This window comes from Malus domestica, chromosome 02 (assembly GCF_042453785.1).
Source record: "Malus domestica chromosome 02, GDT2T_hap1".
Classification (NCBI taxonomy): Eukaryota; Viridiplantae; Streptophyta; class Magnoliopsida; order Rosales; family Rosaceae; genus Malus; species Malus domestica.
This window is the reverse complement of record NC_091662.1, coordinates 9,251,433-9,268,308: the sequence shown is the minus strand read 5'-3', so window position 1 is coordinate 9,268,308 and position 16,876 is coordinate 9,251,433. Positions and strand designations below refer to the sequence as shown.

Genomic DNA, 16,876 nt, shown 5'->3' with positions numbered 1-16,876 from the left:
TTGAGAAAATGAAATCCATTTGTGTCATCAATTTATTTGAAGTTCAAAGTAAAAATTTGAAATGAAAAATGGAGCATGTTCAATTAGAACACACTAATCTGCTTTCTCAAGCAAACAACTTGAGGCTGCTGCAAATCCTAGAAATCTAGGGTAACCCAACTTTCCTAGGTGTGCAACCACAGTTGCTGAATTATTAAGTGCATTAATCTTCTTCTTCTTCCCAAATTACCCAATTAACAAAGTCATCATATGTAATGTTTGTTAGTGAGAGTATGGCCTGCTATAGTTGTTGATTCTGCACCAGACACTTCGCTGGTTCTGAATTTGCAATGTAGCTAAACTTGGATGTACTGTACTTCCTGTGCACCCCTGTCAGCCTTCCCGTTGACGCCTTCTGGTGGAATCCCACCATCAAACTTGAGCATTCTCTGTTACCATCAAATTACTGAGTTATTAGTAAACTCTTCGACTGATTAAGATTTAGTTATTGTTTTATAGATGGGAGAAACTAATAAGTGAAAGTACTCACAAGAGCTGTTCTTCTGAGTAGTTTGTGTGCCACTCGCAGGTGCTGCTCCATTGCTTGAACCCGTGAAGAGTGCATTGAGCAGCGTAGACTGCAGCAGCAGCTAACAGGGATGGTGGAAACTTAAGCATTTGGTACTCCACGAGAGAGAGCTCGATTAAGAAGAACGATAGGAGTTCAATCTGTTTTGATGACATTAAAGAAAAAGGAATCAGAATCTCGCTGGCGTGAGAAAAATGTTTTGATCTTCGATGAATCACTACTGACCTTCTTGTCGCATTGAGCAGCCTTGAGGAATCTATTCATGAAAACATACGGCGTTGGAACTGACATGTTAAACTGCAATGTGTTGAGCATCAGGTTCTCCTGCAGCAGAAGGGGAAGGACAATTAGAACTACTACAACTTCAACAAGTTAAGCATAATCGCCCTCGCCCAAGAAAGAACAATGAATTACCATTTCCAGGACATCATTCCTTGTGTAAGCTTTATCCGATATAAGAATCAAATCCCCGACGATGGGAACAGAAACCTCCTCATATTTGCATGCTAAAAGCATGGCAACCAGACCAACCAACTGAAGTTTCTTTCTTACAACCGTATGCTGGGATAAAAATCTGTCTATAAGGTTCACAGTAAGAAACAATGTCTCCTTCAGTAGCTCAAACTTGTCGTGCACCTGTTGATTCGAATAAACAGATCAGTCATTTGTAATTGTAAAAGAGGTTGATTGAAACGAACTGCATTGATGATTAATCAAGAGAAAGCATTTGCCATTTTCGGAAAATTGATCGATTTAGGAAAGAAAAGTATACCTCAATAAGCCAGTCAATTAGTATAGCCCTCATCTTCTCATTGATGTCACATTGTTGCTCCAAATAGTTAGGTGGGGCACAGCTAAAACCCTGCAAATATGAATGTTGGTTAAGTTAGTCACACTTCGGTTGAAATGGATGTTTTCCCACTTTTGTTTTTCGTCGAAAAAGGAAAACTTCAGGTTTTTGCTAAATAGGAAGCAAATCAAATTCTCTGTGACAAAAATGTACAAACATTTTACAGAAAATGTTCTGATGTCGATTAAAATGCAAATGCCAAACAATTTGTTAGACGAAAATTTAAGACCTGACATAAATGCTTTCCATTTGCAGATATTGGTATTCTGTAATGGCCATGGAAAGAGATCCACAACAGATTTACTTGTCATTCGAGAATCGAGATATGCGACTCTAAATGTGACAGGTAATTTACTAAATCAGTACAGGCACGTAGCAAGTTCTTCGCGGCGCGCAAAGAACTTCTTCAGCGCGCTTTCGCGCGAATCAATCAGGTCATATATCTCGTGACATTTGAATAATTTCATATCTATGATCATTTGACAATGAATTTGCTATATCTAATTGTTCAGTAACAAAACAGTGAGCAATTTTCACCTCCATTCTCCTATAGTAAGCATAGAGATCCTCAACATAGTCTACAACTGCAAGCGGATTCTTCAAATCGCCACCGTCAATATCCACAAGAGGCTCTTCCACAATGTCCTCCATTTCAACCTCTTTCTAAAAGATCAAATTTTTATGTGAAATCAGAAAATTGGGGTTTTCCAACAAAACACAATCCAAAAACTTGACATGTTTTACAAAGAGATATACCGTATCATTTGCTTCTTCCAGCGTTGATTCTTCTTGCTCTAAGAACATGGGCTCCGCGTCCTCCGTCATTGCTTCTGCTTGGCCTTCAGGGGACTTGAATTCTTCGTCTACGAATATACTAATGCAATCTCCAAAACCAGCTGAGTTGGTGGTTTCATCTGCTTTGTTTGGCACCTTGGGGATCTTGACTTCCTGATGATATACATCGCTCCAACCCCATCAATCAAATAAGGTAAAACAGATAAGAAAAGTTAAAAATCAATCTGGATGCGGATAGCGGTACCTCGAAACAAGATGGCTGATTGCTAATTTGTGCAGCAAACTTCCTGTAAAAAGCGCAAATCAACATCAAATTTTGGTTAAATACGTCTTAAAAATTTGAGTTTCATGTTGGTTTAAGATCTAAAGATCAAAATTTTGAATTTCATAACCCAACAATTGAAATAAAAAATGAAAAAACAATAGAAGGGTAAAATTCAAACCTGGTGATTGGTCTGTGCGCTGGATCTGCCTGCTTCTTCTCATAAACTTCATGTTTTCTGAGATTAACAAAAAACAAAAAACTAAATAAATAAATAAAATTCAAGAAACCATGCCCGTGAAAGATGAAAAATTCGAAAGGCGAAAAAGTGTTTGAAAATTACTGTGTAAAGGGTCTCTTGTTAACAACACAAGGGTATGCTGGAGCTCCTAACAAGCTCTGATTAATGACTCCTAAAGCCCTCCTGGTCTGCCTAATCTGTTGCTGTCCAAGCTTGCCGGTACCCACCTCTAGTCCTACATTTCGTTCGAAAAGCGAAAAAAAGTCAGAATCTTTTGAAATTTTCATCATCAAAATCTCAAAATCCAGATGCCCAGAATTTAAAAAATCAACCCCATTTCAGTGACTTCATTCACCTTGCATATTTGTGGGTCTGATCAGATTAGAACGGTTCTCATCAGAAATAACCATTTTAAGCTTATGATTTCCTGAAGGAACAATCAAAATCAATCAATCCAAATCAAACCCAAGTGAGCAAAGAGGCTAAGAATTCTGAGTCACCCTAAATTTCTTCTCCCCAAGAGAGCATCTAGAGAGAGAGAGAAAGAGAGAGAAAGAGAGAGAGAGAGGGACTGAAATCTCTGCAAAATACAGTGAGTAGTAGTAGAAATAAAGACAGAGCTGAGCTACATAATAAAGTGGCAAATCAGTGGGTATTTGTCTCCAGAGAGAGAGAGAGAGAGAGAGAGAGAGGACCCCAAAAAATACCCTTCTGCTTTTTTCAAATACAACGGCTAGTGAAAAGTGACCGTTGGATCATGCGGATTGAGATGACTTTCTATGTAATACCCCTATGTCCTAACAACGGTCACCTTCGCGTGTGGTGTTGGCCTGTGGGATTCAAATTAATCAAATTCTTTTCGCTTTTTTTTTTTTTTTTTTTTTTTTTTTAATCAATTATCCAATGATTGGGGGTTGGACTCAAAAATCCTATGCGCTCCTGCCCACCGGATCCTTCGATTTTTTTTTTGGGTAATATTAAATCAAATTAGGATAATGGTTACCTAATTAGATTGGTTATATTTAGAAGATTAATAAATTTTGGATATTTTAGCATCTAACCAAATTTATGTGTGACTTCTTATTTGCTGAGTGGACAGAATATTTTCTTGTTTAAATATAAATTTGTATTTATTCCCAAATTACAATATTTAACATTGCTTAAATGTCTACTGGGCAAAAGTTTCTAATTGCAAAGGTAGCGTGATTGTTTTATGTGATTTGATTATGAAATTTACGATCCTAAACAGCTAATGCGAGTGTTTCTTTTATTAGAACGTTATTTACGTTCTCAATGTACTCTCGCGACAAAACGGGGGAGAGTGAGAAGAATCGCGGGAAGGTTTGTAGGAGCATGAATAACTTAAGAGACCGCGAGAAATGCTTGTAAAAGCGTTAACGGTAATTTTTGCTAGATTAATTTGGACAATTAACATTATAACGATTTGGTAGACAAAATTACATTTAATGAAGTTTGAACAACTGCCATAATTGCTGACACACGAGATCATTGCAAAAGGGCTCTACTATTGTAGCTGAGATGAAACCCAACTGTATTAAAGAGTGTGTCAGCAATGACGTTAGTTTTTCGTATCTTGCTCAGATTAATGAATGAGCTATAAGAAATTATGATGTGAACATTTTGGTGGCACATTAAATACTTTCCATTAATATGAAATCCAAGACAAAATAGGGGAAATAGGTAACAAGATAACATAATAGTGAAAGCGTTAAAACAAATATTAACCAAACAATTAATAGCGAAATAAGAGATTGAGAGCGTACTGATTTTTTTTATTATTCCATGTGGCCCCGCATTACTGTACCGGTGGGCCTACATGCGAAGTAACATAAATTTTGGCAAATTGGAACCGTTGAAATGGAATATTGTCTTTTTAATTTGTGCAATTAAGTTCAAATTTTTCTTCATTTATAAGTGATAGATTTTAGTTTGAATTTGGTAAATGAAGAACTAGATTCCAATTTATTCTATTAAACCTTAATGTAAATATGTTGTCGTATAAAAAAAATCCATATAATTTAGATTAGTTTAGTATAGATTTTGTAAATAAAAAAGAAAAAAGAAATAATTTGAGGGGCACAACGTGAAATAGTTCAATCACTATGAATAGACGTAACAAACAGGTCATGTTTGTTGTGTTCATGTAGTTTTTGTGTCAAACTTGTTATCGTAATGGATCGGGTTATGTCAAATATGTTATAGTGACATGTTTTAAACTTCAAACCCTAAGCCGAACCGTTAAAATTAATCCAACCCATTATACCCGTTAAGGACAATATATTACTTCAATATATAATCAAATAAATAAAACTTCATACTAAATTATTAAACATTAACAACAAGTAGACTTGAATCAACTTGTGATTTAACGAGTGCTTAATGGGTTGACCCGATAAAACACCTGACCTTTTAATCCCGATCCAAAACTTATTTTTTCTATGTTGTTTCATTTTGAGTTAATGTGTTGTGCATAAAATTGCCAGGTCTATTACAAAATAACTACACAAGTCAGAATCCAAAGTTGGAACATTTATTTCGATACCTCAAATGTTACTCAATTTGCAAACATGAGATCCAGCCATTTGAAGTTAAATTTCAAAAGCAAAATGAGTTTTACACACCAGCCTTCTCTCCTGCAAACACATTCTTTTTTGTCGATTGATCCTCCTTTGATTCATGCAATCGAACCGAAATTAAACAGGGCTGTGCAGAGTAGAAAAAATATTGGCGATACCTAAAGCTTTCCAACATTGTTAAGGGTCACCCATACGCATCCAAAAGACGATCCTTGAACCTCGAAAGAATCATTAAATAAATACAAATTTTGTAGCACAAACTATTTCACACTGGTCCTTAACCAACATGATTTCGTAATGCCTAAGGCCAAAATTGTTAAAACCGATAAATGAAAGGGAAATGAGGACGGGGAAGCAAAATGTTACAATGTGCAAAACCTGAGGGTATGTCTGAGGACTTTTCCTCCAGCTCCTTGGACTTTTTATGGATACACCTGCAATGCAGAAAGAAAAGGAAGAATTATTCATTAAAACTGTGGGTGAGAGAGAGGGAGGGAGAGAGGGGAAGGCACAATAAACATACATGTCATTTTTGTTAGTTTACGACAATAGTTTCACTTGAAGAGACTAGATAGTCGACGGAGACTGGATATTGGCTTTTCTGCTACTTGTTTGCGTTTCTGAATCTCCTCAACACCCCTGCTGAAAATACAAGATAGGGGAGGTGGACTGCCTCTCTCCTCATCTGTTTCTTGTCTGAGTTCTGTAACCTTCTCATGGATTACTTTCCGTGTTACAGGATACCCTCTCTGCTCTAACATAGTTTCCAGCTTAATAGTCTCCTCCTGACTTGAATTACACTTCTTAGTATTCTTCTTCTCCTTCATCTGGAACTTATCATTCTCAGAAAGCTCTTGCTTTTTCTCAATCACCTCTTCTGGTAACTGACGTTTTTTCTTCTCTAACATATTTCCCAGAACTGAAATCAACTCCTTCTGTGGTGATTGAGTTGTTTCGACAACCTCTTGATTATCGGTAGCCATATCTGGATCAAAAACTACTTTCACCCTATGTTTCTTGGACAACTCTTGTTTTATTTCGGGGGCATCAGTTGCACGTTTTCTACCCTTAGTGAAATTTTTGTCAATGATATCCTGCTGCAGGTGGTAGTTGTCCTCCTTCCCCTTAACGACTTCCTTTGCTCTCAAAATCCCACTGTCCATGGTTTCTAGAATAACTTTTCCTAAAATAAACCTAATCTCGCGCATATGACCTTTCCCAAGTGAGTAGTAATCAATCTCAAAATTCTTTCTTCCTTGATTGTAATATTCGATGTCGTTGGTCAGGACTTCAACAATTGCAGCAACATGTTTAGCCATATTCTTAGGTAAAAAGGCCTGAGAACGAATCACATTTGTTTTAATCGAATTAGGCACATATGAAACAATATATAAGTACTCCAACCAAAGAAAAACTTTATACAAGCACAAAAACAAATATTTTAAAATTAACTGCTAAATGGGATTTGACAGTAACAGCACATAGTAGGCGTGATATGGTAAAACTGTAAAGGGTAACACTTAGTCTATAGTCCAAGGATTTGTGACATACTCCTGTGATACAAAATCAAGGCATGATATGGTAAAACAGTAAAAGGGAACAAAAATTCATATAAAAATCGTGCAATGCGGTTGAATATTAATACCAAATTCCATAACAACAGCGTTTCATGATGGGATGAGAAAAATGCAGATAAGTGACATGAGAGACGCATCAAATTCCAGCTCAGGAATTGAATATCAATTAGACGTACTTACCAACTCAGAGAATGGCAAAACAGGATATCTCGACATTGATTCATCAGGATCTTTTGTTGCAGCTAAAGCGGCAATATAATCTAGCATAAAAGAAGCTAACTTGGAAACTTGTTTTGCAAGTTCTTCCTCTGATTTAAATCCACATGAGCCTGAGATCTCAGGTACATATTTAACTATCGACGCAGCATTGTCTCTGGAAAATTTAACACCTTCTTCCCATTCTTCATGATACAGAACGGAAGCAAAAGTCAACACTACAAGAGCATCTTGTGGATTATTGACTAGCGCCAGGTGAAATGCCAACAGTCCGACCCTGTAATAAAGACAATTAATCAGCAGTGGCATCTGCATTACATATAGAAACCTGAAACCCAACTATTTATAAAAGACTGAATTCCCAATGTGACTAGGTGCAAGGCACAGGGCACAGCTAGCATACGCTCATTGTCATATAAACTGGTTAAAAAAATTTAAACTAGTGCTCAGAACCAAGTTTATAAAAATAAATAAAATGAAATGCCACGATGTGTTGGATATTATAATCTACCAGAAACAATAAACGTTTATCTCACCATAAAGAGCAGTGACCAGGCCGATCACAGCTAACCACTTTATCCATATTCGAGAATAATTTCTGTTCAAAAAGAAAGAAAAATCAAAATCTAACTAAATTGCTGGGTTGGGCATAAATTAACTTGGCTCCACATCAAATGAAAAAGAGTCGAAGACTAGATCCCTACATTTGAGTAATACAAAAACAAATACCACAAGCACACACAAAACTATCGTGGAAGAAAAATTAGAAAACTCTCAATAGCTCTTGTTCCATAAATTCTAACTGGGAGACGTGATAAAAGTTCTAACATTATTAACAGTTTAACATAATAAAAAATAATTATTTGATTTTTGATTTGACAAAAGAAAACTGAGACCCTTCTAGATCATAATATTGAAGGATCCAACTTAGAAGTATCTCTGTAAATGATTCCTCTTCGAGCTCTTGCAAAGTTACTGAATCAAACCACACTTGATTTGGGATGCAAAAAGATCCTTCTGTAGTTTTCAAATCATTGCTTTTTATAAATCCTTTTTTTTTTCTTGCACAATCTCTCCAGTATTATGGATTTAAGAAATCTCTTTTGGTTAAATATTAAAATTGAAGAAACTTTTTGTAGTGTTTTACTTACCATCAACATCGAGGAACTCTTAGCGCCTTTCAAGTTTTCACTCTGTTGGTCAAAGTATGCTGCCTACAATACCAGTTTGTGTCAGATATACACCTAATGACTATGGATTCATTTGTAATGAAAAAATTATTTGTAATATATGTTTCATTACGATAAAGGATTATTTTATAATATGAAACGAGCACGTACATGAAAGGGAAACAGAATTCTGATCAGATCAAATCTCCACAGCAAACATAGTGACGCCTCAGCAGCTCCATAAGAAAGCATATAGTCCATCTCCATCATTTTTCTGAACTAAATGGACAAAGAATGTCAGTTTGAACAAGTGGTATCGGACATTATCCCTCCCAAAGACAAATGGAAAATAACCGAGCCAGCATGCAATCTTATGCATATAAAGTAGTTTCAGAGGTACCTTACTCAAACTCAAAATGGATGAAGAAAGCTTATGCATTGCAGTCTCAGTTTCTTTTGAAATTGACAAGCTCAGACGAGCAGCAATTCTTAAGCCCCTCAAGATTCTTGCTGTATCAGAGAGTTTGAATATTAACAAGTTATGTTAATCTGATACACTCACTTAGCTGTTGCATCCAAATGGTATCAAAAGTTTGCATAAAAGATGGGAACACCTACCACAATCCTCTTCAAACGACAACTTGGCAGGGGCTAGTGTCCGTAGCTAAGTCCATGCCACCCAAAAAATAATTCATCTTAATAAACTTCAGATGACATATTGTAAAAAAAATAAAAAAAATAAAATAAAAAATAAAAAACTATTTTATAGGAAGGTAAAGATTTCCATAAACAAAGGGAAATTGGGAGTTACCTTTAAGTGCCTTAAGTCCGCCATTCCATTGGCATAATCATAGACCTTATTCGTAAAAGGATCAAAGAATAAACTGCTTGCACAATTTCACAAATTGTGTTGTCAAATGAAATTGAATTACACAGGTCAAATGAATAGAGAGAGTATTTATATTGCTAGCATAGCACATGGTATGGTGAAAAATGGAAGATAAGGGTACCTGTTAATAGTGAAGTCCCGATGCATGCTGTTTTTCCAACGGATGAAATCTTTCTTATCACAGCCAGGCGGCCTAAAAGATAAATTATCTTTCTGTTTCTCTTTCTTTTTTCCTGCATCTCTTGCCACTGTTTCAAAACTTGATACCTGTTACAGGAGTCAAAGGAAGAACAAAGGAACATCAAGATAGGATACTAAAGGCAAGTTGACACAGCTGCATATTATTTGAATAAGAAAATGATATCTCGAACAATAAAAATAGTCACACAAGAAGATACTGTAACTACAAGGTTCACCAACCAACCTCAATGACTGTGCCTTTAACATGCACCCTGCATATAGGAAACCGTTGCCCAACAACATCTGCACGATGAAATTTCTTCTTGATCTGTAATAGGTTAAACAACCAAAGGAGTCTGAATTTCCCCACCTAGCAACGTATCACAATCTACAGGAGTTGAGAAGAACACTTTAAAATAAAGCGTTACGAACCTCTTTAAGATTAGCTGTAGTGATCACATCGAAGTCTTTAGGTATCCTTTTAAGGATTAAGTCTCTAACACATCCACCCACTAAGTAGGCCTCAAACCCTGCATACATTAAAAGATAAGCAAACCATCCAATTCAGCCAAGTCAAAATAAACCCTTTAACTGAATAATTCCGATGGTTATTCGACTTCAGTGAGGCATATAAATGCTTTGCTCTACACAAACACACAACACCACCAACATACGTACATCAACAATGAGAGCGAAAATGGAACATGATGTTACCTTCAGCCTGAAGAAGTTTCAACACAATCCAAGAGGGATGCGAAATCATGGAGGGCTTTATCCCGAGGGCCCTCGCGTCGATCTTTTTCCACTTATACATATCAATGAAACCTACCCAATTCATAAATGAACAAAAGTGCATATTATACACAACGCCAATGGCTAATAGCCATAACAAAAATCAACCTTTCCTTTCGAAGTACACAAATGCAAAGACTTTAATGCATATACCTTGGTCCGGGACCATTTTAGGGTGAACCTGAGATTGCAATCCTCCCTCAGACAATGCGTGGACGAATTTCTGCGCATTGAGGAAACACCAGTCACCAAATGTTCGACGAAATGCCTCAAAGAAAGTAAAAGGTTAGAGAGGGACCTGTTGCGTGATTAGGGCTCCGAGGCGAGATAGCAAGAACTTGTTGGAGCCTCGCGGAGATATTATTGCCATGGAAGATGAATATCATGGCGCGCTTTCTGGCACCTTTTTTGTGCGTTGCAGCAGCAGCGGCGGCAGCAATTTTTTCGTGCAATTTTCTTTGGCTTTTCTTATAACCCCTAGTGATAAGACCACCTAGTTGTGACCGTGTGTAGTCACGGCCTCATCTTCTTCTGTTGTTTTGAGCGGGTCCCACTTTGAGTTTTATAGATAAAAATGCTTACTTGTCTCTGTTTTGTTTTTTTCTTTTTTCCCTTCAAGCCTACTTGTCACATTAACAAGGACACACAGGAGAAATTTTTTTGGTTGTGCCCGAACATCGGATCGGTACACAAGTTCATAATATAAGTGATTGAATTTTTTGTTAAGTATCTAATTATTTGTATTATGACAATTTATGTTAAAAAAGAAATCAAAACATCACCATGAGAGATGTCATGATGGTTGATTTTGCCTCGGTCATTAATTTGGTTTTTGTTGGCGCTGTCTAACCAAGAGATGGACTTGGTGCCTCTATGATGCCTGTGTAGATTTTAGTAAATCGAATTCGAGATTCAATTTTCACATACAACGACGATGATAATTTATATCTATAAACGATTGAGAAGAAAATATTTGACCTTATATCCACTCAAATAAAAATTGGAACGACATTTAGAACTTCTTCGTCTTGAAACGACCTCGAGAAATCAAAGTAGAACTAAAATTACAATATCGAAATCCACGAGTTGTTTCCAATGGCTCAAAGTTCAGTGTTCACATTGGCCTCGAATCCACCGTTGGATCATTCAAGGAAGTTCTCTCGCGGAAATGCGACATTCCTATTAACAATGTATGGGGTATTTGAGTCTTTTCTTATGTATTTGTACACATCAGCTAAATGAAGGATATTAGATTACTTAGTCATTAAGTTTGGACAGCTGCTATATATAAGGCTAGATAAGGATGTAATTGTTTAGTTTTTGTTCGGTTAATACAACAGCTTCTTTTGCAAGTTTCATTTCTTTCTCTTTCTCTCTTCCTCTCTTTTCTTCTGCCATTTCCATATTTTCTTGCGTTTAAGCTTTTCTGAATGTTTCAATGGCTGAACATGCCATTGTTATGATGGTATCAAAAGCTTAGGTTTGGTGAATCTGTGAAGAGGATCCTGACGGGCTCATTAAGCTTTGGAGTTTGTTTTTTTTCGACGGATCTGAGAGGCGGTGGTTTCTGATTTTGTCGAGGCGGTGGTTTCTGATTTTGTCGACGAAGTTTTGGTTTCGGTTCGTCGGTGCCGACTCAGGTTATATCCGCTTGATTCTGGTGGTTTCTGGTCAATATTTTCTGGACTTTGTGTTTAATTTCATGGTATAGCTATGGATCTATGATTTGTTGATGTGATAAATGTTAGGGCACGAAGCCTATTGTGGTTTGCTTCCTTGATGAGTTTTTTAGCACGAAGCTCCTTACAGTTTGGGCACGAAGCCTTGATTCTTTCTGACTTGCTGATTGTTTGGGCACGAAGCCTTGATTCTTTCTGAATTGTTGATTGCTTGCACACGCAGCTACTGTGGTTTGCTTACTTGATGAGTTTTTTAGCACGAAGCTCCTTACAGTTTGGGCACGAAGCCTTGATTCTTTCTAAATTGCTGATTGTTTGGGCACGAAGCCTTGATTCTTTCTGAATTGCTGATTCTTTGTGATTTGCTTCTGTTTGTTTTCTTTCTTGGTTCTTGTTGAAGTCTCGATATGAATACACTCAAAGTGGAAAGTCTTCTTGGTATGTTCACCATTCGGCTGCAAGATGATAATTTTGTCAAGTGGTCTTTTCAATTTCGCTCGGTGCTTGAGGGATATGATTTGTTTGATCACTTTGATGGCACATCGGTTTGTCCACCGAAGTTTGTGTTCACTGAAGCTAATGGTATCACTACTGAGATTATAGCAGCATACAAGGAATGGATTAAACAAGACAGAGCTCTTGTTAGTCTTATTCTTGCTACATTAGGTGATGAGGCTGTGGAATATGTTGTAGGTTGTAAAACTGCACATGAAGCTTGGATGAATTTGCAGGACAGATATGCTACTGTTTCCAGAGCAAGGGTGAATCATCTCAAAACTGAATTGTTGACTATCAAGAAAGGGTCTGATAGTGTTGAAAAATATATGTTGAGGCTTAAGGCTCTTAAAGATCAGCTTATGGCAGCAGGTGAAGTAGTGTCTGAGAATGACCTTATTGTTGCTGCTCTTGCGAGTTTACCGGCTGAGTTTAATATGATTCGTACTGTGATTGTGGCTCGTGAAACTCCTATTTCTTTAAAAGAATTTCGAGCACAATTGTTGGCTGCTGAGTGAACAGCTGAAGATTCACAGTCTACTTTGCATTTTCCTATGTTAGCCATGTATTGTCAAGGAGAATCCTCTAATGCTCATTCCTCACAAGATCAAGGAGCTTCTCAGTACTTCTCTGGTGGCTATGGTTTTGTCACTGAAGCTACTAATTCCTCTCAAAGTACTGCTCATAGACCCACTGGTGGCATTGTTTCTCAGGCTTCTCTACCTCATTTTCATCAACAAGGAAATGGGAATTTTCAGAATAATAGAGGATATCAGCATAATGGCGAAAACAATGGAAGATTTAACAATAGGTCCAGATACAATGGGAATAATAATGGCAGATTCTCAGGCAATTCCAATGGTTTTCCTGGAGGATCAAACAACAATGGTTTTTCTGGAGGATCAAACAGCAATGGTTTTCCTGGAGGATCAAACAGCAATGGTTTTTCTGGTAGTTCTAAAAGAGGTTCAAATTGGCAGAATTGGAATGGAAATAGTGGTTTTAAGCCAACATTGATTCCTGAATGTCAAATATGTCATAAAAGAGGCCACACAGCTACTAATTGCTATTCAAGGTATGATGCCAGCTCAAGCTCTGTTCCTCCAATTCTGGAGTGTCAAATCTGTGGGAAGAAAGGTCATTCTGCTCTCAATTGTTATCATCGAGGAAATTATGCATATCAAGGTGCTCAACCTCCTTCTTCTTTCAATGCTTTCACTGCACAAGCTCAGCCAAACCTTCATTCTTCTTCACAACAAAATTGGGTGCTCGACACAGGGGCTACACATCATATGACAGCTGGTCTGGATCATTTGACACTTATTACTCCTTTTGAAGGCACTGACAGGATCACAGTGGGCAATGGAGAAGGTTTACCTGTAGCCAATACTGGTTCGGGTTCTCTTTTAACTTCTTCCAAACATTTAACTCTTCAAATGGTTTTACATGTTCCTCAATTAGCAGCTAGTTTATTATCTGTGTATAGACTATGCAAAGATAATCACTGCTATGTTATACTTGATGAATTTGGTTTCTGGGTGCAGGACAAGGCAACAAAGAAAATTCTACTGAGAGGAAAGAATAGTAGTAGTGGCTTGTATTATATTCCTCAGCAGCAGTTTTTCAACTATTCTCAGCTAGTAAATAATACACCTCAAGCTCTTTTGGGACAGCTTGTGAAGACTTCAATTTGGCATCAACGACTTGGGCATCCTACTAATGAAGTTCAGTTGAAAATGTTGAAGGAGTCTCAGATATCTGTCTCTTTAGATAAAAGTCCACATTTATGTTCAGCTTGTATTAGGGGTAAGATGACTAGACAACCATTTCCTTCTAAATGTAATAAGTCTAGTGTTCCTTTTGAGAAAGTGCATACTGATGTATGGGGACCTTCACCCACTGTATCTCTTGAAGGTTACAGATATTATGTAATTTTCGTAGATGAATGCACAAGGTTCACTTGGATCTTTCCTCTTGTTAATAAATCTGATGTCTATACTGTGTTTGTTAAGTTTCATGCATTTGTTATGAATCATTTCAAATGCAGTATTAAGACACTGCAATCTGATGGCGGAGGAGAGTATATGAGTAGGTTGTTTAAACAATTTCTGGATACAAATGGGATTTTACATCTTGTCTCGTGTCCTTATACCCCTCAACAGAATGGGTTGGCAGAACGGAAACACAGGCATATTATTGAGACTACTGTGACATTATTGAGTGCTGCAAGGTTACCTCAACAGTTTTGGTTTCATGCTTGTAGTCATGCAGTGTTTTTAATCAATAGAATGCCTTGCCAAAACTTAGAAATGGTGTCTCCCTATGTTAAATTGTTTGCCCAATCTCCATCTCTGAGTTCCTTAAAGATTTTTGGTACTGCAGTCTATCCCTACTTAAGACCTTATAATGTCAATAAGTTACAAGCTAGAAGTGATGAATGTGTGTTTGTGGGCTACTCTATTGGATATAAGGGAGTGTTGTGCTATAATCGGACTACACAAAGGTTACTGTTATCAAGGCATGTCATCTATGATGAGAATGTGTTTCCTTTTAAGAAGTCTCATTCTTCTTCTGTCAATATTTCTTCACTGGCTGTATCCTCACAGCAAGAGTTACCAAGAATGAGATATATTGTGGTTCCTAATTCATCTGCCAAACAAGAGAAGAAATTGGTGGGAATGGTCAATCTGTGGATATACATTCTATGGCATCTCAACCTTCAAGTCTCTCTTCCAGTCCAGTTCTGCATTCTTCATCAGATATACAAGCTACTACACTACATCACTCTCCTTCTTCCTCTCAAGTGTGGCATGTCCCTGACCATGACCAACATCAGGTATCTCCGTCTCCTGTTATGCATACTTCTTCTGAGCATAATATGGTTACACGTTTAAAAAGTGGAGTCCTGCAGCGAAAAGACTACTCTACTTATTATGCTTCTGCATCAAATACTTCAGTTTTTCCTTCTTCTCATGATGATGATGTGATGTTTTGTGGATTTACTGCGATTCTTGACATTCATGATTCACTAGAACCTTCTCATTATAAACAAGCTGTTCTTTCTGAGGATTAGAGGAATGCTATGAAGGAAGAATTTGTGTCTTTACAAAAACAAGGTACTTGGGAGCTAGTACCACCTCCGGTTGACAGAAATGTGATAGGGAGCAAATGGGTGTACAAGATCAAGAAGGATCAAGATGGCAAAGTGTCCAGATATAAGGCACGTTTAGTTGCTCAGGGTTATAGTCAGGAACAAGGATTGGACTATGATGAGACTTTTAGTCCGGTGGTAAGACATACAACAGTGAGGCTGGTTTTGTCTCTTGCTGCTATGAAAGGATGGGAATTGCGGCAGTTGGATGTAAAGAACGCTTTTCTTCATGGTGAATTACAAGAAGAAGTTTTTATGAAACAACCTCAGGGTTTTCAAGATCCTCAGCATCCTAATCATGTGTGCAAGCTTCTCAAGTCATTATATGGTCTTAAACAGGCTCCAAGGGCTTGGAATGCCAAGTTTACAAGTTATTTACCTTCCTTAGACTTTCAGTCATCTCATTCAGATCCTAGTTTGTTTGTGAAAGTGTGTGGGACTGATGTAGTGATCTTGTTGTTATATGTGGATGATATCATCATCACAGGTTCTTCATTCTCCCTTATTCAACAAGTGATTGCTGAATTGAGTAGTGTTTTTTATATGAAGGACATGGGCAAGCTTACTTATTTTTTGGGACTTCAAATCACGTACAAAGACAATGGTGATATATTCATTAATCAATCCAAGTATGTGACTGATCTACTCAATAAGGCCGTCATGATAAATTGCAGACCTTGTTCCACTCCAAGTAAACCTCATACTCAATTGCTCAAAGATGAAGGAGAACCATTAGCTGATCCCACAGTTTACCGAAGTTTAGTTGGTGCATTGCAATATCTCACCTTTACACGGCCTGATATTGCATATGCTGTCAACTATGCTTGCCAATTCATGACAACTCCAACTGAAGCTCATTTCTGTCTCGTTAAAAGAATCCTACGGTATTTGAAGGGTACATGGCAATGTGGATTAACTTACTCTGCTCAAGACAATATGGATTTATTTGCATATAGTGATGCTGATTGGGCAGCGGATATAAATACAAGGAGGTCGACTACTGGTTACATTGTTTTTCTGGGCTCAAATCCTGTGTCCTGGCAGTCTAAGAAACAAGGCAGTGTTTCTCGAAGCTCAACGGAGGCTGAATATAAAGCCTTAGCTAATGCAGCAGCGGATGTGGCTTGGATCCGATTAGTTCTTAAGGATCTCCATATGTTTCTTCCTTCAGTACCATTGGTACATTGTGATAATCTTTCTACATTGGCATTGTGTTCTAATCCAGTTTTTCATACTAGGATTAAACACTTAGATACTGATTTTCATTTTGTTCGTGAACGGGTGCAAAAAGGTGATCTGCAGGTACAGTATATTCCCACTGAGGCTCAGATTGCAGATGTATTAACTAAAGGATTACATAGTCCTTTGTTTGTTCATCATTGTTCCAATCTCAGGCTGGGATATCCCAGCTGAGA

General features: G+C 37.4%; 2 protein-coding genes across 2 annotated transcripts; both read right to left on the bottom strand.

The window, feature by feature from the left end:
• Positions 1–3,437, bottom strand: LOC103454683 (G2/mitotic-specific cyclin-2-like). The gene is made up of 11 exons (XM_070814924.1): positions 3,072–3,437; positions 2,819–2,951; positions 2,657–2,713; positions 2,458–2,500; positions 2,175–2,366; positions 1,956–2,081; positions 1,341–1,430; positions 983–1,204; positions 794–892; positions 530–708; positions 1–428 (listed from the first exon to the last, which is right to left on the bottom strand). The coding sequence occupies exons 1-11, from the start codon at positions 3,124–3,126 to the stop codon at positions 281–283; spliced, it is 1,344 nt and encodes a 447-aa protein (XP_070671025.1). The 5' UTR covers positions 3,127–3,437; the 3' UTR covers positions 1–280.
• A 2,088-nt stretch (positions 3,438–5,525) lies between these two features.
• Positions 5,526–10,616, bottom strand: LOC103454675 (uncharacterized). Its single transcript, XM_008394270.4, has 15 exons — positions 10,435–10,616; positions 10,290–10,359; positions 10,059–10,169; positions 9,777–9,874; positions 9,589–9,672; positions 9,286–9,431; positions 9,087–9,159; positions 8,894–8,939; positions 8,676–8,785; positions 8,447–8,554; positions 8,258–8,320; positions 7,643–7,704; positions 7,071–7,383; positions 5,837–6,650; positions 5,526–5,747 (listed from the first exon to the last, which is right to left on the bottom strand). Exons 1-14 carry the CDS (start codon positions 10,504–10,506, stop codon positions 5,868–5,870), a joined length of 2,139 nt encoding a protein of 712 aa, XP_008392492.2. The 5' UTR covers positions 10,507–10,616; the 3' UTR covers positions 5,526–5,747; positions 5,837–5,867.
• Between the last annotated feature and the right edge of the window lie 6,260 nt (positions 10,617–16,876).

Excerpts from the sequence above, each read along its gene's own strand:
- LOC103454683 (XM_070814924.1), bottom strand. The coding sequence starts at position 3,126 with ATGGTTATTTCTGATGAGAACCGTTCTAATCTGATCAGACCCACAAAT. Across the intron at positions 2,501-2,656 it reads GCGCACAGACCAATCACCAG|GAAGTTTGCTGCACAAATTA; the intron begins GTTTGAATTTTA and ends CGCTTTTTACAG. Across the intron at positions 1,205-1,340 it reads TAATTGACTGGCTTATTGAG|GTGCACGACAAGTTTGAGCT; the intron begins GTATACTTTTCT and ends TCGAATCAACAG.
- LOC103454675 (XM_008394270.4), bottom strand. The coding sequence starts at position 10,506 with ATGGCAATAATATCTCCGCGAGGCTCCAACAAGTTCTTGCTATCTCGC. Across the intron at positions 10,360-10,434 it reads GAGCCCTAATCACGCAACAG|AAATTCGTCCACGCATTGTC; the intron begins GTCCCTCTCTAA and ends CTCAATGCGCAG. Across the intron at positions 10,170-10,289 it reads TAAAATGGTCCCGGACCAAG|GTTTCATTGATATGTATAAG; the intron begins GTATATGCATTA and ends TGAATTGGGTAG.